General features: G+C 43.8%; 2 protein-coding genes across 5 annotated transcripts in view; one reads left to right on the top strand and one right to left on the bottom strand.

The window, feature by feature from the left end:
- The window catches only part of DPH3 (diphthamide biosynthesis 3), a 62,367-nt gene extending 47,536 nt beyond the window's left edge, over positions 1-14,831 (bottom strand). The window contains exons 1-3 of one of the 3 annotated variants that reach the window (XM_027086566.1): positions 14,585-14,799; positions 13,999-14,073; positions 9,739-12,257 (exon numbers count right to left, since the gene is read on the bottom strand). In XM_027086566.1, coding sequence (XP_026942367.1) covers positions 12,192-12,257; positions 13,999-14,073; positions 14,585-14,692 — 249 coding nt within the window. In that variant the 5' untranslated portion in view covers positions 14,693-14,799 and the 3' untranslated portion in view covers positions 9,739-12,191. Of the gene's footprint in view, positions 1-9,738; positions 12,258-13,998; positions 14,074-14,584 lie in introns of those variants that run through there. The other 2 variants (XM_027086565.1, XM_027086567.1) reach the window with 2 other exon arrangements.
- A 227-nt stretch (positions 14,832-15,058) lies between these two features.
- Positions 15,059-23,293, top strand: part of OXNAD1 (oxidoreductase NAD binding domain containing 1) — a 55,456-nt gene continuing 47,221 nt past the window's right edge. For both annotated transcript variants that reach the window (XM_027086563.1, XM_027086564.1), the window contains exon 1: positions 15,059-15,408. The gene's annotated coding sequence lies outside the window, so the exon portion shown is untranslated. The remainder of the gene's footprint in view (positions 15,409-23,293) is intronic.

Below are 23,293 nucleotides of genomic sequence, written 5' to 3'. Positions count from 1 at the left end.
TAGAGCACTGCCACCTCTAAGCCAGCAGTTATCACATTTCTTTTTTTTTTTTTTTAATTTTTTGCGGTACGCAGGCCTCTCACTGTTGTGGCCTCTCCCGTTGTGGAGCACAGGCTCCGGATGCGCAGGCTCAGCGGCCATGGCTCACGGGCCCAGCCGCTCCGCAGCATGTGGGATCTTACCGGACCGAGGCCCACCCGTGTCCCCTGCATCGGCAGGCGGACTCTCAACTACTGCACCACCAGGGAAGCCCTATCACATTTCATTTTAATTGTTGATTTAAGAAACAAACCAATAACTTTTCTCTGGCCACAAATGTGAATTTCTTGAGCCTGTCTGCCTCCATTTCCCCTAACTTCAGCACCTGCCACGGTGCCAGGCACAGGACAGGTTCTCCGTGAATGGTAAGAGAATGCAGAGTCCACTGTTCTGTTCTGTGGGACGACCTTGGGACAGGATCATGCAGAACACGAGCTGGTAACTAGACTGTTGCCGTATACATTTCAAAAAGTTAAAAACTATGACCCTCTTTCATAGTAGAATAAGCATGTGGCAAAGATTTATTTAACTCATTAATGAGAGAATCAGCAGATTGGTAAAGCTAGTTCAAAGAATAGGAAAGATTGATATAATGTTAGTGAAAAAAAGAATGTTGCCTTCCAACAAAGAAAAACAAAAAAGTAAGTAAACAAAGCAAAATAAAGCCAAGAAGAAGAAGGAGGGGTGGGGGAGGGAGGAGAAGAAGAAGAATAAAAGATGTTGAAATAGATTGCAAAATTAGATAATGTCTTCTTACAGGACAATAAATCCTTTGGGAGTTATATTTTTTGGTGGATAGAAATCATTTGCATCTGTAGCAGGCTAAAATCACTTGGAACTTACTACTCTTCTACACATTAATATCTGACTGCTTAGAGTCTGAGCCCAAATCAGTAATACATAGTAAGCCAAACAGAGGTGCATTTCTATAGCGATTTAGATGACCTGGGTGCCTTGACCCCACCACCCACTTCCTCTCATGCCCAGAGGTGTACATGTCGCTCACCCCTTCCCCCCTTCACTTTCCAGCTGACCCCTCCTCAATCCTCGGAAAACTATTCAAAGATAATTCTCGAAAAAATGGTAAAATCATGACTCTCATACAGATATAAAAATGAACACATGTTAAAGATTTTATTGATTTCATGTGGGACCAGTAGAGACTATAACCAGTTCAAAAGAGACACCTTATACAGGAGGAATATTGACAAGAATATGTACATAAATTGAGGCAAAACGGGTCTTGTCACGTGGTGGGAGGGCGAACAACTGAGCCTTTCCTGGGCAATAGAGGACATGCACACTTAGAGACAAGAGCGACCTCGCGTTGCTGTCAGCTGCCCTCAACTACAGAGTTAAAACAGTTCAGAGACAGTCAGAGTCTAGAAGCAGATAAATTGGAGGTGATCTAACCTCTAGATGAAACATAGTTTCCCATTGAAATACACTTTTTTCTCTACCCTGGGAACATAGAAGGCCCTAACCATCCCCTTGCCCCTTCCAAATTTCCAGGGCTTCCCTTGACCCCAATCTGTAGATCTTTTAACACCAAAGATCTACCTTGTGTCTCTCTCTGTCTCTGTCCCTTTCTCTCTCTCTCTTTCCTTCCCTCCCTCACTTGCTGTATCTGTATCTTTCTTTCATACACACACACACACACACACACACACACACACACACACACACCTGATAGAAGATCATATATAAAATTACATTTAAGGGGACTTCCCTAGTGGCACAGTGGTTAAGACTTCACCTGCCAATGCAGGGGACATGGGTTCGAGCCCTGATCCAGGAAGATCCCTCATGCCACGGAGCAACGAAGCCCGTGTGCCACAACTACTGAGCCCATGTGCCACAACTACTGAAGCCCATGCACCTAGAGCCCATGCTCTGCAACAAGAGAAGCCACCGCACTGCAACAAAGAGTAGCCCCCACTCGCCGCAACTAGAGAAAGCCCGTGTGCAGCAACAAAGACCCAACTCAGCCAAAAATAAATAAATAAACTAAAAAAAAATTACATTTAAGGATTTTGAAGTATAATACAAAGTGAGTGTAGCAAAGTGCAGACAAGCTGCAGGTGTCTGGGGAGAGGCTCTGGGGCCAGGTACTGAGGGCAGGAGGCCTCCTGAACTTGGTCTGGGGTGGGGGAAATGAGGGGCTGCCAGTCTGATGGCTGTTGTGCCTTCAACTCCTAGGAGAAAAAAAAGAATCCCCCTGGGAGGAACAGAAATGGAATGAGGCAAGGGAAGTTGGAATTATAGGAGCTCTTGTTCTTTATTTTCTTTTGTTTTTCCTATAATGGGGCTGCATTACTTATAGAATGAGACAAAACAATAAAATAAACAATAAAACTATTGTTGAACATTTAATTTGTACCAGTGGAGCCCCTATTTTTCAACATTTCTGTCCTTCCTGCCCTCAGTACCCGGCCCCGGAGCCTCTCCCCTGTAATTATAAACAATGTGGAACCAAGAATATTGGCAAAATATGAATAAGAAATAAACAGAAAATAATGGAAAATTCTGAAAGTTGTCCAAAAGTGTATACATGTGCAAAGCAGTTGTCGTATGTCCCGTGATGTAGCAAAATTACTAATCCTTGAAGGAATATTGATTGGAATATATGCATTGTAGATATTTGTTTTGACCAAATTCTTCCTTGAAATTGTCGGCTGACTTGCTTTTCGGCCCCAAATGTGAACCCCAGGGTTGTGGGCAGGGCTGGTCCCTCCCTTGTCTGCCCCTGGGCTCCTTCGTTCTTACAGCCCCCGGGCCCCTCGCCCCCTGCTCCGTCCTTTGCAGCCCACTTGATCGCCAACTCCCCTTTTGCAAAAGGCACACAGGCTCCCAGAATCTGCCACCTGCTTCCCCAACTAATTCACAGTAGGACTTGGGGCTCCTTCCCAGCTTCTTCTAGAAAACTGAAAGGACTTTTTCTTAGTTGCCATTGAAGTTAGAGTGATTTGAAATCTCATGCAAGACAAAGCCCCATAGTACTTAAAATAGAAATTTCACGTCATGGACTTTTATAGGAGAAATCACAGGATTGGGGTTATCAGTGAGTCTGCCACCCACTTAGCAGGCTACTCCTCTCCTTTCCTGGGCTACATCCCTACTGGGCTCCTGACAACCAGAGCACCTTCTCTCTTCTGGTTGGGTCTCAAACGCTGGCGTCCCAGGAGGGGAAATCAGCCAGAAACCCAGCCTTTCCCTCCAATCTGAGCCCATCACCTCCAGAGGGGGGCTTTCTCCTCGCCACCTCCACTCCGCATGGGAAACTCAAGTCTCCTTTGGTCCTGTTGGAGAAATAAAACAATCCTGCCAACACAAAGACCCCTCCGTACTAATACAGAAGAGAGCGAACATGACTCATTATTGGTAAGAACTACCAGACTCACGAGCATTAAGGTAACACGAAAGTGACTTCAGAGTCTGGACAGAATTTCCCATGAGTTTATGCAGTAAAGTAGAAGAAGGAACGATGAAAACGTCTCTCATCCCTTTGATAGACAGATGGGTGGACCATGTGATTGTCTCCTGTCCACCTCCAGAGGCTCTGAGTTCATTTGCACAATGTGTGTCTACGGTTTTAAGGGTCCGAAGGCCCTTGACCTTGCATTATAAAATCAAAAGGTTGGGCTTCTTATCAGGCCTATTAATGTTTTCAAAAAGACCCACTAAGGAGAGGGGAGTGGGAAGGAGTGGCCTCTCTTCTCAGAGGAAGTATCATTATTTTACCTTTACAGTCCCTTCTGAAAAACCACCAATATTATTCCAAAAACCACCTCTTTTTTTGACAGAATTTTAATGGCTATCACCCCTCCCTTTTCTCTTTGTGCATCGCTTGGTGAGAATATGTACAGTGCATAGGGCTTATCAGCAACTTGCTGTTTATTATCCCATCTGATTTTCCCAACCCAGGGAGGTGGTTAATTATCCTCATTTTATTGACACAGAAACAGACTAAGTAACTCTCGTAAACTTGATGTGGGGAAGCTGAGGCTTGAACACAGGTCTTCGATATCAAATGTCTCTAAGAATCTATGGGGACTTCCCTGGTGGTGCAGTGGTTAAAGAATCCGCCTGTCAATGCAGGGGACACGGGTTTGAGCCCTGGTCCGGGAAGATCCCACATGCCGCGGAGCAACTAAGCCCGTGCGCCACAACTACTGACCCTGCGCTCTAGAGCCCGTGAGCCACAACTACTGAAGCCCGCATGCCTAGAGCCTGTGCTCCGCAACAAGAGAAGGCACTGCCATGAGAAGCCCTCACACCGCAACAAAGAGTAGCCCCCGCTCGCCGCAACTAGAGAAAGCCCACGTGCAGCAACGAAGACCCAAAGGCAGCCAAAGATAAATAAATTAATTAATTTAAAAAAAAAAAAGAATCTATGGCCAAGATATTCCAATGCAAGCAAAGAAAGAAACGTAATAGAAGAAGAGGAAGTCCAGAGAGGTGTTTTATGTTTCTTCAGTATACGAGCACTCTGGCAAATTCTGGAACAGAGCTCTCCAGTAGAACTTCCTGTGATGATGGAAATGTTCTTTACTTGGACAGTCCAATATGGTAGCCACAGGCCACAGCAGCATGTGTATATGAGTACTTGAAATATGGTAGTATGGCTGAGGAATTGACTTCTTAATTTTATTTCCTCTTAATTGAAATATGAACTTTAGCTACCACGTTGAACAGGGCAGCCCTGGAACTCAAAGCCTGGCTAAGTGTGTCTTGAGATGCTGAGGCCAGTAAGCAGCAGGCGAGTTTGCCCCAGACCTGGGCTGAAGGTCCCGCAGGTGGCATTTGCATTAAGTAGGCTGCCCCCTGGGAAAAAGGACACGTGGGACAGGGAGGTTTCGGCTGCACATGTCCTTCTGCAAGCTGGCGGGGCTTGGGCTACCCACACTCGTGTCCAGTGGGGCTCTGGCTCTCCCGACAGGCCCTGGCCGCTGTCATTCACAGTCATTCCTGTGAGGGCTGCTCTCCTCCACTCCTCTCTTCCTGACCCCGCTTCCCAGCCCAAAGCACGGCTGTCACCTCAAGGTGGCCCCTGCAGGCTCGAGAGGACAAGTTCATCGGAGACTGGCAATAGTCATTCACCCACTCAATGTCACATCAGAACAGAGCTAAGATGTCTGAAATCATTCCTTCAACTCCTCCCCCCTCCCTGTATTACAGTGGAGAGACCAAGGCCTGCCCAGGTGACCAGTACTGTCCTTGGCCACTTTGCCCAGGGCCCTGCCCCACTGAGTCCACAGATGGGGAGGAACACGTGTGCAAGCGAGGAAAACAGGAGCCATCTGGCCGAGGTCAGGCCCCCTTCTGCCTCATGATGTCCAGATGGTACTTAACTGCTTACAATTCCTGATGAGTAAGGGGTGTGTTCGGCAAAGAGAACAAAGTTTCCACTCATTTCGCTACCAATACCTACATCTGTATCACTTATTGGTGAAAAGCATTTCCATCCTGTTCTTAAAGTTAAGATTAGGCCTAACTCATAAACAGAAAATGCTTGCAGCATCTTTATTGGTTGAATGACACTGCTTATCCATTTTGGTGGGTAACTACTAATAACCTTAACACTTCTACAAGCAGAGAGTCCTTTTTTATGTCTAACTTCACGGATGTTTTTCCCCTTGACCTCAGCATCATGTGACGAGTGCTTAGCCAAGCTAGATGGACAAGTCCTGAGTAGGCCATATTTTGCCAGGAATATAAAAACTATATCTGGCAGATTCTGTTCAAGGTCCAAAGTTCAAGTTTTCAGGCCTGGCCATGCAGATCATGTCAGACTTAATGTGTGAGCTTCTCACCTGATTTGAAACGGTCTGGATAACAAACGGTTGGACACCACTGAAATGTATCAGGGAATTTGTTGCAATAAAAACAGTCAAAACGAATCATCCCCAAATTCCGGCAATCAGGAAACCAGACCCATCAGTAAGGGGAGGTGTGGGGGCGGGTAGTCTAGGTTCCCAGGGGTATTACATCTCACTTTGAATGACATTGTATGAACATATGTCCCATTTCTCTCTAGAATTAGAGCTAATAAATCCCTTCACGTGGATATATAGAACAGACTTTGGAAATATTAACCTATTATTACTAGAACGACATTGCTCTAAATTTGAATGCAGAAAACACAGCCAAAACCTTGTTCATCTCACAACACAAGTGTAGCAAAAATTAATCTCATGGAACTGTTGTCTGATGTCTGGCCAGCAAGAGAGGCTGACTTGATCTAATGTTTCAGTTAACATGGGGATAATGAAATCAACACCACAGTGTGATCTAAATGACGTCATGCTATTATCACTTTACCTGTTTAAAAACAAAAATGGTGGGCCACCCCTGCCTCGGCTTCCCCAACATTGTGTATGGTGGCAATCGGCTAAACTGGGACTATAGGACTACATTTTGCAGAATTCCTTTCTCTGTATGGTCCTGGGTGAGCACCGACCACCAGAGAAATTTTGTGCAAGATTTGGAAATGAGGGTGGTCCAGTGGTTAGGACTCGGTGCTCTCACTGCCAGGGCTCGGGTTCAATCCCTGGTCGGGGAACTAAGATCCCGCAAGCTGCACGGCCAAAAAAAAAATTGGAAATGAGAAGGAAAGCAGCAGACATATTTTTATGTTCGGAAGGTTGGAGCAGGGCAGCAGGTCAGTGGGTGCTCACACACACTGTTGCCATCTCTGCCTTGTTCTGCGCCAACTACTTATGCAGTTCCCTGGGGAAGGGTGCCAGCCTCCTACAGACATCACCCACTGAGTCAAGGCTGGCAGTGGGGAGAGACAGATGCAGCTCCAGTTTGTATTTTCTTTTGTTCACACCAAGTTTGGCTGACGTGTAGCTACTTTAGTCTCAAGACCAGACGCAGAGACAACAGCCTTGATGCCTCCTTCTCGCCCGCACAACCACATAGAGTCTAACCCTCAGACAAAGCCCTCGTCCTCTACTGCTCGTGGCTCTTTTGCTTTTCTGGGTTGACCCCTGACACATCATGGCTGAGTTCTGTGCCGTCTTAACCTTTAAATTCAGGCAAGTTCCTCAGACCATAAGTCTTGGGTCATTTCTGATAGAGCAAAAAATAAGCACGATTAAACTATTTTTTATTGAGCTCTTACTATGTGCAAACAGTGTGCTCACTGCTTTACATGTATTATTTCACTTAATCTCATTAAATGGTCCAAAGCCCCCATCCTCGCCAGTTCACTCTTTCATCACCAGTTGGTAGTTCAGAGATACCTGCTGGCTACAGTAATAGTCCAGGTTCTGCCATTTGGGATAGTAGACTGGGACCCAATGCCCTCTGGGGTGTCCCTGGGTGCCCTGTCCTGCCCTCATGGAAAGAGCCTAGAACACAGGTGGTGCCCATTAAGAGTCTGTTTCCCCTCTTCTGCACCCTCAGTCTTGGCGTTAATCTTTGCCCAAACATACAGGAAAGAGCTCAATTCCCCTCTAAAAATGAAGTCTAGCCCCAAATCTTTGCCTAGTGACTGGGTCCTGCTTGCCTGTCTCAGTGCCAAGTGTTGACCCCCTGAAGCAGTGCCTGGGCTCTGTGCCACATACTGAGATGCCCCACCCCTTACTAGACATTCACCTCTATTTGGGAGTCACTTCAGATGGAACCCCTTGCCCCATCAAATACCCCTCGTTTGCTAGGACCAAGGTGGCTGCCTTCCTTGGATATCCCTCCTCCATTTTAAGAATTTTGTGAGCTAGTATTTTAAACTGTGATTTCTTTTTTATGTGTCCTTTTTTAAAATATATAAATTATTTTATTTATTTATTTTTGGCCACGTTGGGTCTTTGTTGCTGCGTGTGAGCTTTCTCTAGTTGTGGTGAGCAGGGGCTACTCTTGGTTGTGGTGTGCAGGCTTCTCATTGCGGTGGCTTCTCTTGCTGCTGAGAACAGGCTCTAGGCACACGGGTTTCAGTAGCTGCAGCATGTAGGCTTTGTAGTTGTGGTTCCCGGGCTCTAGAGTGCAGGCTCAGTAGTTGTGCTGCACGGGCTTAGTTGATCCGCGGCATGTGGGATCTTCCTGGATCAGGGCTCGAACCCGTGTCCCCTGCATTGGCAGGTGTATTCTTAACCACTGCGCCACCAGGGAAGTCCCTTTCATGTGTCCTTTGTTTTAAACTCTTAAGAAGGAATAATTTGTAAAATGGTTTCCCAATGTAGTATGTAATCATGAGCAATTTGCTTTGTAGGAAGTAGGGAATGGAGTTAAAGCAATCCTAATTACTTACACATGCAGAAGCTGTCACTTCTGTAAGGTGTGTAATTAGCAGCCAGAGTGTGTTCTGGGAAAATGTGATTGTTTAAGCAGGGGGCGCAGCTAGGGGGCTACCCAGATTGGGGCTCTCCCACTGGGGTCATTAGCCCAGCTTGGGCTCTGCGGTCACTTGTTAAGGCTGATTGTATGTCTGGACACAAAGCAAGTGGTCGACTGAGCCCACTCCTGTTTCACGTGCTAACAAGGTGTGACCATTGAAAAAACTGGATCCTTCTTACTTTGTGATTATGAATTTTCTTTTCCAGCTGAGTCTAGTGGTTCTCAGCTTGGTCTGCACGTTAGAATCACGAGGGAGATTGTACTATTCCTGACGTTCAAGCTGCACCTAGAGCAAATAAATCAGCCTCTCTTGGGCAGCACAGTTTTTAAAAGCTCCTCAGGTGGTTCTAGTGCATTGCCAAGTTCGAACGCCAGTGCTCAACCCATGCTTCTCAAAGTTAGCTGCATCAGAACCACCTGGAGGGCTTGTCAAAACCCAAGCCCAGAGAGATTCAGTACGTGTGGGCAAAGGGTGTCCAGTACTTTGCACTTTTCGTATTTATTCTAATAATATTGTCAGTGCTCAAAACAATGAATTCCTTTTGGTATTAGAGTAGATAACTTTTTGTTTTTGCACGTATGACAGGAATTGTGCTAAATGTTTTAGTCATTAGCTAATGTAATCATTTTCACAAGGCTGCTTCATTCTCATCCTTCACGTCTCAGAAAAGGTGGCAGACCTGAGAAGGCTTTCATCTATTCTTTAGAAAGGCACCTGTATCACATCACGTGGTTTGTTTCCTCCTGGGCCCTAAACACAGCCTGTTCTCTTATTTCCTCTCTTCTAGTTGCAAGGAAGCTCCACGATGGCAGAAACCTACCTGTCGTCCTCACTTAGTGTCCACCATGTGGCAAGCACTCCACAGACCCTTGCTGAATGAAGGAATCCACAGGACAACGCTGGGGAAAAGGTACTACTATGGTCTACATTTCACAGACCAGGACATAGAGATACAAAAAGAAACCTGTCCAAGATCACAGTGGAGGAACTGAGATTCAAACTGTGCCCTAACTAGAGCTGGGCTCTCAAAGCACTGTAAGAACTGATCATCAGTCTTAAATACCAGCCTTCCTTCCCAGCAATAAACTGAATTACTTACAGTCAACTATATCTGCCTTTCTGCCGCTTACTTCAAAGCTATTTTTTCCAAATAACAATAAAAATCCAGAACTGAAACCCACGTGGCCTAACAGTAGAAACAGTGGCAATTTCTTTCCTACTTAAAAACTGTACTGTCCATAACAGAAACCTTACAAAGTTCTAAAGCGGGTTAAAGATTTCTACCTCATATAAAAATCACATTATAACCTTTTAATACATAATGTTCGTATTTAGGGGAAGAAAAACTACATGAAAACAAATGGATGTAAATAATCTGGCTTTATTTAGCATGCCAATACAATTTATTCTGGTAATAAATTAATACGTACAGTTGTCAAAAATGTTGGGTGCTTTCCAGTAAAAAGGTTTCTGACTATGTACACTAAAGTATATGCAGAATCCTTTGACATGGAGTTACTGAAGAACGGAGTGTCTTTCTCCGTAATTCACCTTCAGCTCGTGTTTAGTTTAAAAAGGTTTCAATTACCATTCCAGCTCCTGCAAACTATGAAGCCTGAAATTATAGTACTGAGTTTAGAAATACCCTGATCAAGTCTCCTAATCGTACGGATGAGGAATCCACTGGTCTTGCCAAAGATTACCAAGGTAGCAAGAGACAGAGCCTGGATTACAACTCAGTCCTCAGAGGGTCTCTGAAATGTCTGTGAAGCTAAACAAGGCATATACACCACACTGAACTCGAGTCATATCTGTAAGACCCTGGTTTTACTTTCTGCTTAATCCTTAAATCCTGACGTGTTCTTTTGCGGTTAACAGATTTAGCAACTCAGCTGCTTTGGAATGAAATCATTCCCGTTATCACAGATTATCACCAATCGCCAGTAGCGTTGGCTTTTCTCCTGGGACGTTTGGACTTGGGCAACTTTTCTTCTGGCTCTTCTACGCTCACAGTGTAAGTGACATCAGGGATGTCTGTTCTTGTTTGAAATTCATCATCAGTTACCAGTATCTACGAAACCATCAGATCTGAGTATGGGACAGTTCGTTTCTCTCTGTAGCTCATCCCCACCAGTCAGCACACACCCTGCTCTGTTCACCTGAGCTGTCACTCGTTCCAAGGCAACTGTGGATTACTTCTGGGGTGTCAGTGTCCCAAATAGCGATGAGATTTCTCAACACATCAACATGCCGTATGCTTCACATAATGTACCAAGCAGTTCTGGCATACAGTTTTTGGTGATTTATGTCTCAGCCTAATGGCTTCACATAGCCATGCTGTTGGCAGGGGAAAAAAGGCCACTGGCCTGTTTTAATTTAAACCCCCAATGAGTATGCTGCACATTTATCAGTTAGTAATAAAATGCTCACATGCTGGCAAGCTATTTTTCTAACTGCAGAAGCCATTTACAGAGCAACCCACCAAACACAGGTGACTTTAACTTTATGTACACACAGCAGAGGTGTGTATATCAAGGGAATTTTGGAATTTCTGTGCAAGTGGTTCTATTTCTTGCTATTCTCAGGGCTGTAGCAAAGGAAGACCGATAGCCTATCTTTGTATGTTTCTTTTTCTCCAGGGCAAGAGTGAATGTCTGATGTGGCTGCAGCTTATAGAGACTTATTAGATGTGCCCTCAGGGGCATATTTAATTGGAACAGGCATCTCATTTTTAAGTTCGTCCTCAGCAAATACAAGAGTTGCTGTCGAAGCTTTACCTTTTTAGGACTAGTAACTCGATTTGGTGGTAATGCTGAAAGCAGGGCCGCTAGCCATGAAGACTTGACATTAACCCCTACCTAGAGTGAAGTTTCCTTAGCCTTATCTAAAAACAAATACACACACAAGAACCCAGATACAGAAATGTTACTAGCTCTGTTCTCACAAAACCACTCAAGCAGTTAATTCACTAGAAGTAGGCATATTTTTCTCCTCTCGTCTGTTACCAATTTCACTTTCTTTGGCTGTTTTTGTTTTTATCTTGTCCTGATTTTCAAGGAACATGCAGAATATTGATAAGGAAATTCCACATTCTTTGACCATTTCACTTTTTGACTTTTCTTCTTAACTCACTACCTTTTAACTCTGGAAAAATTGTGAGCTCAGTATATTTTCTCTTTAACACCATGACCAGAACCCAGTGTATGAAGTACAATGGAAATGACATGCTTAACAGAACACAGACATCCGACTCATGGCCAGCTCTTGAAAACTGGCCTGGCCAACTGAAGGTACAGTCCCGACTGACTAAAGGCAACTGATTTCCTTCAGTTTAGAACAGCAGAGCTGATGTCAAACTGTCAAAGAAAGGGCTGATGTCAATACAAAGAAAGGGCTGATTTTAATAATCTTAATAACCAACTAAAAAATAAAATCTTTTTTTAAATTAACGAATCCTAATGACTTTGAGGTAGATGAAGCTGTTGTCAGATAATGAAGTAATTAGGTGTAAGATATAAAAATAACAAAATTGAGCAAAAGAAAGCACTGATTTGAAATTATCTTCTTTTAAGTTCAGATGGAAAATTAAGAGCCCATCCAATTCAAAGTTTTGGCACAAAATCCGGGTATGTCATGTGGTGGACTTGCTTCTTCAACTGGAGATGAACTTGGCAGCCGATGGAAAGAATCCACACTCTATGGAACACCAAACTACAAAATGACTGTCCCCATGAAGAAGCCAGTGACTTTGCATTTGAGTTTTCCAATTTGGCTCATTCCCCAAAATTCAGGCTTTGGAATCCTAAAGTCTGCTTCAGCACTTAACTAGCTCTTTGTTGGTGGAAGGGGTCGGGACTGTCTCTCCACACATAAACTGATCCTAAGACAGAACAAGAAATTATATTAATCACGGAGTGTCTGTGTCACAGATGCATCAATGGTATACTCATTTTGTTACAGAATCAATCCAGCTCTGCTAATCTAAGTTTTTCCTTTGCTCTATCACTTCATTCTTGTTCAATGAGTCAATGCCAGCATCAGAATCATAATCTTACAAATGTATCAGTTTTTAGTTCTGAATTCATATTTAATGCACCTTACCTTATAAACAAACATGTCCCTCGTCACTACAGAGCACCCATTTCTCAGAAATCACATTTATAAAACAGACGTCACACCTTTTAAGTTTCTGTATTAATTACTATTTGCACTACTACTTCTCCACTTCAATATTTGGTCACTCAAATACCTACCCTCTTCAAAGTAATTACTTTTTTCAACTAAAGGGATAGCTCTTTATGTTTCCCAACATAGATAATCTGCAAATTAGCTATTTTGTAAATGAAGTTCAATCTCTGATGATTTAGCCTGGCTTACACCAGCCAGTCCAGGAAACCTCTGCCTCCCAGGTTACCCCTCATCTCCTGCAGTCTGATCCCCGTAAGGATCTGCCTGTATTCTGTCCCTATCGATCTCTGACTCCTGCCCAGCACCTGGAACCCTCCCACTGTGTTCTTTGGAGTTTATGGTCCACCAACAACACAATGCTCCACATTCTTTAAAATGGCCCTGTGCCTTCCTGCTCTAACACAAGGTTCTCAAGGGGTAGCGGGGAGGAGGCGTTGCTTTTGTCTCTGGGGATATTTGGCAATGTGTGGAGACATTCTGGGTTGACATACTGTGGGGTGCTACTGGCATCTAATGGGTAGAGGTCAGGGATGCTACTAAACAAGCTACAGTACGTGATCACCCGATTTAAAATTGCTATCTCTTCTCATACCAGCACTCCTGCTCACCTTTACCCTGTTTTCGTTTTGTTCCAGAACACACTTAAATGCAAGAATAAATCAGTAAACCTCTTAAGTGTAGTCTAAATTATAGCCTGCTTATGTCATGAGGCTAAGTGCCTTGTTCCCCCACCTTGCCTGTACTCATTTTAGAGTTCATCCTTAAGAATGTTAAGCTTTGTTATATGACAATTATATCTCAAAAACAACAACAAAAACAAAAAACAAAACCCAGAGAAAAGAATGTTAAGCTTCTTATGATGTTAAGACTCCATTCAAAGTAATGACCAAAAGTTGGGGTGGAGATGGGCATTTATTTTGTTTTCTATTGTCAATATCCTTGGGTGAAAACAGCAGGACAACTAAAGACTAAAATGAAAATTGTAAAATTGCAACTATGACTTACATCTCAAACAAGACAATGCAGAGTTCGACGTATAAGCCAGGTAAGAGACACTATACAAATGTTCCCTCAAAATAAGTCCAAGAGCTCTAAACAATTTTAATTGCTTATTAAATAAGGGAGGAATAAACACTGTCAATTAAATAATCTTTATAATTATTTCCCTCTATTTAATAAGTAATCATAATATTCACTAGATACAGAACAGTTTTCTTTACTGCCTTCTCCAAAGCTAAAAGAGTTAATCAATTTGAGCTTTTAAAATTTTAATTTACCATACAGCTGCTTATTAATGGTTTTAAAAATTTGTTTTAAAAAACACAGCATTTACCTAACACAAGATTAGAAAACATTCTGCACCTACCTATCACAGGCAGACTACTCTAGGTGCCTGCAACCCTCCCCCCACCTTTTAAAATTTGACTCCTTACTTTGTCATAAATCACTTTTATAATGAGAGAGCAGCTAGGGCACGTTGCCACGTCTTCCCCATTCTCCAAATCTTCCTATAACAAAATCGAACACCGCACGGTCAGCATAGTCTTCTCTTGGCGATCTCCTTCTCCCAAACCCTCCCATCTCTGTGGGCAAGCTCCTTTGAGGCTGGCCTCCCCACAAGGCATGTGAGGACCAAAAGCATCTTCCAAGAGAAATGCCAGCCCCACTCTTCCCTGCAAGCGTCACTTGGGATAAACACCCAGGAGAGTGAGTCAAGGTTCAGTCGCCTCAAAACCCCCAGGAAGACAAAAACACATACCTTCCTCCAAAAGAGTACCCCAGGAAGTGGAAGCTTAAGTTGGGAAGGATGGCGCCATCCACACCCTCCCCTCCCCGCTCCGGCCCGACTAAAGGCCAGAACCAAGTGCCGCCGACAGCGCGGAGTATCAAATTTGGGGGAATTCAGAAACAGATAAAAAAGGACGTGGATAACTATGAGCCGCGTGGATCGGCGGCAGGAACTCGGCAGAGCGAAAGCGCGCCTGCTCCTTGGAGTCGCCGGGCGGGTCCCCGAGTTACCTTGGTGATGCAGAAGTTATCTCCACACGGACAAGGGTAGAAGTACGTCTCCGAGTCCTCGTCATATTGGAAGTCCTCAATCTCCACCTCGTCGTGAAACACCGCCATCGTTACTGGGGCGAGCAGAGGTCTGTCACCTCCGCCGTCCGACCCAGGCCGGGACCGATCCAACTTCTAGGACGCCAGCCCAGCTGGGCGTTGTCGCAGTGCACCTGCGCAGGAATGACCGCTTCCGGCTCAGAGACAATGACGCAACTCAGGGTTTGAGGTCAAACGGGTGACCTGGTAGCGGTCACCATGGAGATGGCGGAGCTAGGGGGCGGAGACACGAGCGGACGGCGGTGGCTGCTCCTTGAGGTCGCGCCCCGGCCCGCCCATCGGACGGCAACGACCAATAATATGTGAGGTTCGCTCGCGCGGCTGCTGCGTCACCTGGGGGAACACCGGAAGCTCTCCGGCGCCGGGGGCGGAGCTTGTCCCTACTCTGCGAGCTGAGTCCCAGAGGCGGCGGTGGCCTGGAGGTTCCTTACTGAGGGGTTGGTTACCTGCCTCACGTCCGCGGGCCTTAGAGAGGCCTTAACCAGACCCCGCAGCGGGCGGCGGCCGGCCTAGGTAGCGTCGGCCCTGCCCCTCGGCGACGCTGCGGAAAAGCGGGCGCGCTTTGTGAGTCAGAGGTGGCGGCGGGAACTGCTCGGACTCCGGAACGTCCCTCCCTGCCTCCCCGGTGACTGACGAAAAGCTCCCCTGGAATAGTGATTTCACCGAGTGACCGTGAGCTCTGGGCGACGCGTAGCTTGTAGTTCTGGCTGCACTCGGCTATTCAGGTACATCCCCGCCTCTTTCTCACCCTAGATTGTCTTCAAATGCCCTAAATTGTGTTGTCGAAAGGACCAAGCAAGATCTGTTACGCAGGTTGAGTTCTAGTCCTGTGTTTGCCAAGCATGTATTGATAATATTATATAACTACAATCAGGTGTTTCGCTAAGTATAATTCTTCCATCAACCCTGGGACTTTAGATGTTATTCCATATTATTAATCTTTAAACTGAGATACAGAGAGTCACGTATCTTGACCAAAATCACACACCTAGGAAATGAAGAGCCTGTCTGTCCCCAAGCCTATGAACAAATTACTTAACTTGCGTGAACCACAGTTTCTTCTTTGTGAAAGAAATGGCATCAGCATGCAGAGTTACTACCATGAGGCCTTTGTATACCTTAATGGGAAATGCAAATAAAAAGTGATTTGTCTCGAAAGCAGTACTAGTGCCTGTCTTGGTAAAACGGGGTTTCATGGGAGTATTGCTCCATTACTAGGCATTTATTCAAATCTTGGTAGAGAAGGAATGCTGTGAGAAAACCACTATTTAGAAGCAGATCTGGACTCAGAAGATGACCGTTGGGAACTAACTCTGGGGGCTGGACATTTACATTCTTTGGGCCTTATTTCCTCTTCTGACTGAAAGAGGGTTGGATTAGAGATGATTTACAAGATTCCTTTCAGATCCAACATTCTACTTTTGCGTGGAAATTACGAGTTTTACTTGGTTCATCAATCACATATACGATATTCGGTTTATATTTATGTAATACATATGCATAATATACACATGTACACATCCTTATGCTTATTCATGTACACGTACTCCGACGTTTGCATGAAGTTACCAATTTTGTGCACGCTGAAGTTCCACCTGGTTTAGCCCTTTTAAAGCTTGAAAACCTAAAGGCAGAGGAATCTTTGGGAGAAAATTTAGAAGTTATGTTAAAGGGATTAGTAGAAGATTATTTCAGAGGTTTCACCAACATTCTATTTTGCCTAATTGGAGATCTACCCAGGAGTTAGGAAACATTTGCTAAACTTGTTGAGGGTTAACTGGGATGGTTCTGCTCTGAGCAAAGGAGAAAGCCCACATAGCTCAGAGCCCACATAGCTCAGAGGCTGCTCCCTGAATCTTTGCAGACACGGATACTTCCCAGGTAGCCTCTTGGAGAGAGAAGGACACAGAGTCTCCAGTGTTTATTCTGTAGTCCCAGTGATCATTTTGAGGTTGGGAACTTTCTTTAGTTCTTCAGTGCTTCTGAGCATAAGTACCTACAAAATAAAGGTGAGCCATTTTTGAATGTACAGAAATGGGTGCAGTCATATTTGGTTCATGGAACTATAAATTGTTAGACCTTTTAGAAAACAGTTTGGATCTATCAAAAACAATTTGCTGGGGAATCTTAAAATCTGAGGTTTGTAATCCTAAAAGTTTCAGGAGTCGTTGGATAATTTTTCTTTATAATTTCCTTGTAATTTTCCAACTTTTCTTTGAGTATGTATTACCTCAAATGGAAAAAGAAAAATGAGTGAACCACTTATTAATAGTAATTGACACTGTGTGCCAGGTCCTGTACCAAATGGTTTACATGCATCATGTCATTGAAACAGCCCAGTGAGGTATAGGTATCATTAATCCCATCTTCAACATTGGGAAACCTGAGCTTTAGGGGCTTAGGTTTAGGAGCTTACCAAAAGGGGCAAAGCTGGTTAAGTGACATTAAGGTATGGTGATCACTCAGACCTTTCTGACCCCTGAAACTAGGCTCTTAATTACCTTCAGTGCCGTCTGATATGATGGTGCTTGAAGCAAAGCTGGATTAAACAAACAGCCCTGGCACTCTGTAGACTGCTGAGATTTTCTGCTAGAGCAGTGCAGGTTCCCTTGAGGCCTAGATTTGGGGGTCTCCTTGGCCTTCCATACCACTTTCAGCCTGCCGTCTGTTGCCATATCCCTTGTCTGGCCAGAGGTGGTTTCCCATATCATTCTGCCAGTTTGAGTTCATTCTGTGCTAAGGAAAGTAAAACTGTAGTCAGTCCTGTGAGGCATTATTTTATGCCACCCAGCATTTTTTAATAAAACATCACGATGACTACTAAACTTTACATTTATTCCTAAAAGGGAATAGACATTTTATAATATAATGAAACATCTTTGGACTCTGAGAGCATGACAAAAGTAAGTTTACTAGTTGCTATACAGTCATTTGAGATCACAAATTTATGGTTTAAAAATAATTTTTTTTAATTGTAACACTGCTGATTTGGAAAATAACAGTGACCAAAATTCTTAGCGTGAGATTGAATTTAGAACTAGATCATACTTACTTACTGTCATAGCAGCTGTTTTTTATGAGTGCTGTTGTAGATCAGGCTAAGGAGTTGTTTATTGGCAATATCAACCCACTGCCTCTCTACGTTGTTTGGCAGGGATAACGTATTTGGGTTGATTTTTAGTGACACTCCTGCTTGCTAGGTATTTCCCCGGACGTTTATTCCTTTCATCTAGTGAGGTAGTGTTGTCATTCCCATTTATAAATGGGAAGAGGTGACCGGCGTAAGGTCAGAAAGCAGAAAGGAGTCAGATCTGAGCCCAGTTCTGCTGATTCTGAGTCGAGCACTCTGTTATAACTTGTATTCCACTCGGGTCCCCTTACCAAATGCCGGGATCCCTTGTGCTTCCTCACTGGCACCTAGGATTGTAAATCAGCAGGTGCCATGCTAGCTCTGTGAGTTTATCTCTGCATTCATGCTCTTTGAGGCATTCTTGGTTTTTCTTTCTCTCTCTGCTTGCTCACACCTCATCCAGTCTATCAGCAAGTGATAGGGCTCTAATTCCAAAATCTGTTCCATGTTCATCTGCTTCTGTCTGAGTTTTATCCTATCTACGCTTAGCCTGGTGCCTTCTAACTGAACTTCCTGCTTCAACTCCTGCCCCTCTGCGATCTGTTCTTTACAGGGCAGCCTGAGTGATCCTTTAATGTAAATTAGATCACGTCCCTCCCCTGGTTTATTTAAACTCTTCAGTTGTTGCCCATCACCTTTAGAAGAAAGTCCACACCCTTCCTGTGGCCTGCTGTGCCCTGGCACGTGTCTCCCTGCTTGACCTCATGTCCTGTCACTGTCCTTGGCTCACTGCTCTCCAGTCACACTGGCTGTGCTTCCTCTACCACACCAGGCTTGTTTCTGTGATGGGGCCTCGCTCCAGTGCTCTGCACTTAACGCCTGCTTGGCTGCCTCTTTCCCCTCATTCGGGTCTCAGCTCTGATGCCTCTTGAGAGAGACCTTTCCTGATATTCCCCCACCTACCCCATCACTCTTATTTCCTTTATCACACTCATTGTAATCCGTGTCTTGTTAATTATCTGTTTATTATTATCTGTTGTAGACATTGTGATAAAAGCCTCATGATGGCAAAGGCCTTGTGTCTGGTTGTTTATTGTGTCTCCACAACCTAAAATAGTGCCTGGTGCCTCAATAATTGTTAAAGAATTTGAATGTAGCTATTGAACAGAAACTAGTATCATTCATTTTAAATCTTAATCTGTTGCTTGCAGTTCATTGCTTAAATGGATATCTGTTTTATTTAGCATTTATGATACTTTTCTCTCTTTTAAAAATAAAATAACTTTTTGGTGAGATAAGGCCCATGAGGATACAAATATTGATGGAGTATTCTTTCTTGTATAGTTTTGAAAATTACTTAATATGTTAATTTTATATAGTTAATACATTGAATATATAAAACCATTGGACATAAATTTCAAAATATGTGTAGTTTTTTTCTTTTTTTGTATTTTTTGTATTTTTTGAATGTGGCTTTGTTTTTTAAAAAAAAATTTATTGAAGTATAGTTGATTTGCATTGTTGGTTAGTTTCAGGTGTATAGCACAGCGATTCAGTTATACATAAGTATATATGTTCTTCAGATTTTCCTCCCTAATAGGTTATTACAAAATATTGAGTATAGTTCCCTGTGCTATACAGTAGGTCATTGTTGGTTATCTATTTTATATATAGTAGTGTGTATATGTTAATCCCAAACATGTATTCCTCCCCTTCTTTCCCCTTTGGTAACCATAAGTTCGTTTTCTATGTGTGTCTGTTTCTGTTTCATAGATAAGTTCATTTGTATCATATTTTGGATTCCACATATAAGTGATATCATGTGGTTATTTGTCTTTCCTTGTCTGACTTCACTTAGTGTGAAAATCTCTAGGTCCATCCATGTTGCTGCAAATGGCATTATTTCATTCTTTTTAATGGCTGAGTAATATTCCATTGTGTGTGTGTGTGTGTGTGTGTGTGTGTGTGTGTGTGTGTGTGTGTATATGACATCTTTATCCATTCATCTGTCAGTGGCCATTTAAGTTGCTTCCATGTCTTGGCTATTGTAAATAGTGGTGCAGTGAACATTGGGGTGCATGTATCTTTTTGAATTATGGTTTTCTCTGGATATATGTCCAGGAGTGGGATTGTAGGATCATATGGTAGCTTTACTTTTAGTTTTTTAAGGAACCTCCATACTGTTCTACATAGAGGCTGTACCAGTTTACATTCCCACCAACATGGTAGGAGGGTTCCTTTTTCTCCACACCCTTTCCAGCGTTTATTATTTGTAGACTTTTTGATAATAGCCATTCTGACTAGTGTAAGGTGATACATCATTGTTGTTTTGATTTGCATTTCTCGAATAATTAGCAATGCTGAGCATCTTTTCATGTGTCTTTGACCATCTGTATGTCTTTGGAGAAATGTCTATTTAGATCTTCTGTCCATTCTTTGATTGGGTTGTTTGATTTTTTGATATTGCACTGTATGAGCCGTTTGTATATTTTGGAGATGAGCCTCTTGTTGGTTGCATTGTTTGAAAATTTTTTATCCCATTCTGTCGGTTGTCTTTTCGTTTTGTTCATGGTTTCCTCTGCTGTGCAAAAGCTTTTAAGTTTAATTAGGTCCCATTTGTTTGTTTTTATTTCCGTTACTCTAGGACAGCGGCCCCAACCTTTTTGGCACCAGGGACTGGTTTCGTGGACGACAATTGTTCCACAGACCGGGGTGGAGTGGGGTGGGGTGGGGGGATGGTTTCAGGATGATTCAAGCGCATTACATTTATTGTGCACTTTATTTCTATTATTATTACATCGTAATATATAATGAAATAATTATACAACTCACCCTAATGCAGAATCAGTGGGAGCCCTGAGCTTGTTTTCATGCAACTAGATGGTCCCATTTGGGGGTGATGGGAGACAGGGACACCCGAAGTGTGTTGCTTATGTCCACTCTACTCCGTGATCTCGTTTTGGTTGCTGTCCCTGTAGAAAACCCTGCTTCACAAGGATAGGATGTTGGAAATGGAAGTAGGTTTTTCAGTGCTTTTGTGGCAATCTCAGGATATTCCACCTTGACTTTAATCCAGACTGTATAGAGATTTGAAGTTGACTCAAACATACTTTTAAGGCCACCGTCATTTGCTATCTCAAGCAGTTGATTCTCTTCTAGCACGGACGAAGTCGATTCACCTGGCTTATTCACAAATGGGTCACGGATCCATACCTTCCCGGTTCGGGAGTCTTTTGTGATTGGGAAGTAATGCTCAGACTCTTCTGAAAGCTGAGATAGGTGATCATGCACTAGTGGGAGAAAGAAGGCCCTGGCTCAGTCTCTTTCAAAATCTCTGCTAATGTTTGAAACATGTCAAAAATCCCAACGTTCACTCGTCACCTCCATAATTCCAGTTTGGCTTTGAATACAGCCACTTTATCTGCCAACTTGAACACAGTTGTCATTCTCCTGTGAAGTGACAGATTGAGTTCGCTGAGCAGGTTGAATATGTCACACAAGTAAGCAAGTTTTGCGACCCATTCTGTGTCACTGAAATGTAGTGCCAGTGGTGACTGTTTTTCTAAAAGAAATCTCAGGAGCGGCTCTCGTAACTCAAAAACTCTGGCCAGTGATCTACCTTTAGAAAGCCATCTCACTTCTGTGTATAAGAGAAGACGTGTGTGCTCTGTGTCCATCTCCTCACAGAACTGCGCAAACAGTTGGGAGTTAAGGGCACGTACTTTAATGTGGTTGATAATGTTAATCACATCCTGCAAAACGTTAAGTTCAGGTGACATTTTTCGGCTAACCAGCCTTTCTCTACGGATGACACAGTGCGTAGACTCACATTCATAAGCGACCTCTTTGACCCAAGTGGTGAAGCCAGAAAGCTGTCTAGTTGTGGCAGGTGCTCCGTCGGCACATATACTGACACAAAATGACCAATTCAGGGCTTCCCTGGTGGCGCAGTGGTTAAGAATCCACCTGCCAATGCAGGGGACACGGGTTCAAGCCCTGGTCCAGGAATATCCCACATGCCTATGTGCCACAACTACTGAGCCTGTGATCTAGACCCTGCGAGCTACAACTACTGAGCCCGTGTGCCACAACTACTGAAGCCTGTGCGCCTAGAGCCCGTTCTCCACAGCAAGAGAAGCCACCACAAGGAGAAGCCCATGCACCGCAATGAAGAGTAACCCCCACTTGCCACAACTAGAGAAAGCCCGCACACAGCAATGAAGACCCAATGCAGCCAAAAGTAAATTAATTAATTTTAAAAAATGACCAATTCAGTTTTCCTGATATGTCCCGATAAGTCCAAAGAGTTGAATAGTTCTGCATCTGTGGTGTTGGTTGGCAACAAAAGTGCACATAACTTATCCTCATGCACATCCTTCTGAAAAATATATTGCACAAAAAACAAGCGTTGTTGCCTTGTTGTCAACATCAGTAGACTCGTCAACGTGGATTGCATACCACGGTGACTCATTAATCCTCTCTAACAATTGTGTCTCAGTATCCTCTGCTGCTATTTCATCAGTTCATCTAGTTATGGTGCTAGCTGCAAGAGGAATACATGCCACCTTTTGAACTGCAGCCTCTCCTAAAAGTTCCCGACAAATGTCCTTAGCAGCAGGCAGGATCAGCTCTTCACCAATAGTAAAGGGCTTCTTAGCTTTAGCAATGTGGTTGGGCACTAAGAAAGATGCTCTCAGTGCAGACACATTTGATGAAGTGGTGGCCTTCAATAATTGCTTCTGTTCTTTGTGTCCATGTTCTTTTCTTTTGAAAAACTCCAAAGGCTTGTCTTTTAATGCAGGGTGCTTGGTCTCCATGTGGTGAAGCAGTTGAAGGTTTCATGGCTTTGTTGGATAGCCAGTTGCCACATATTATACAAAAGCAGGCTTGGAGAATGTGAATAACCTGTTGCAATGAACCCATAATTATGTAGGACTCTTGGTATTTTCTTTTAAATCCAGCTTTCTTTCTGTTGGCAGTCTTAGAGTCTTCTGCTCTCTCATCATTGGGTCTTTCCCCATTTTCAAAGAAGCTCTCCAGAGACGTTTGTTTTTTATGCATTTTGGCTAGGGTTAGCTTGTGGGCTTACCAAAACTCTGACTGAGACAAGTGCGCAGTGCGGGAAGGAGGCACAGTGGAAGTGGTAAATAAAATAATGGGTGGGCCACGCGTGGACTAAATATGTGTTGGATTCTGACTCAAAGCCTGCCACTAGATGCAACTGTACAGTTGAAGTACAGCAACTCACTTGCCACTATAAAGCCTGCCACCAGATGCAGCTTAATTGTCACTTGTCACTCACTGATAGGGTTTTGATATGAGTCTGCAAGCAATTGATTTATTATGGTCTCTGTGCAGTCAGACCTCTCTGCTAATGATAATCTGTATTTGCAGCCACTCGCCAGTGCTAGCATCACTGCCTCAGCTCCACCTCAGATCATCAGGCATTAGATTCTCATAAGGAGCATGCAGCTTAGATCCCTTGCGTGCACAATTCACAGTAGGGTTTGTGCTAATGCGGCTGCTGATCTGACAGGAGG

The sequence above is a fragment of the Aethalodelphis obliquidens genome, unplaced genomic scaffold, assembly GCF_003676395.1.
Source record: "Aethalodelphis obliquidens isolate GAN/ISIS:26980383/991018 unplaced genomic scaffold, ASM367639v1 scaffold56, whole genome shotgun sequence".
Taxonomy (NCBI): Eukaryota; Metazoa; Chordata; class Mammalia; order Artiodactyla; family Delphinidae; genus Aethalodelphis; species Aethalodelphis obliquidens.
This window is presented reverse-complemented; position numbering and strand designations above follow the sequence as displayed.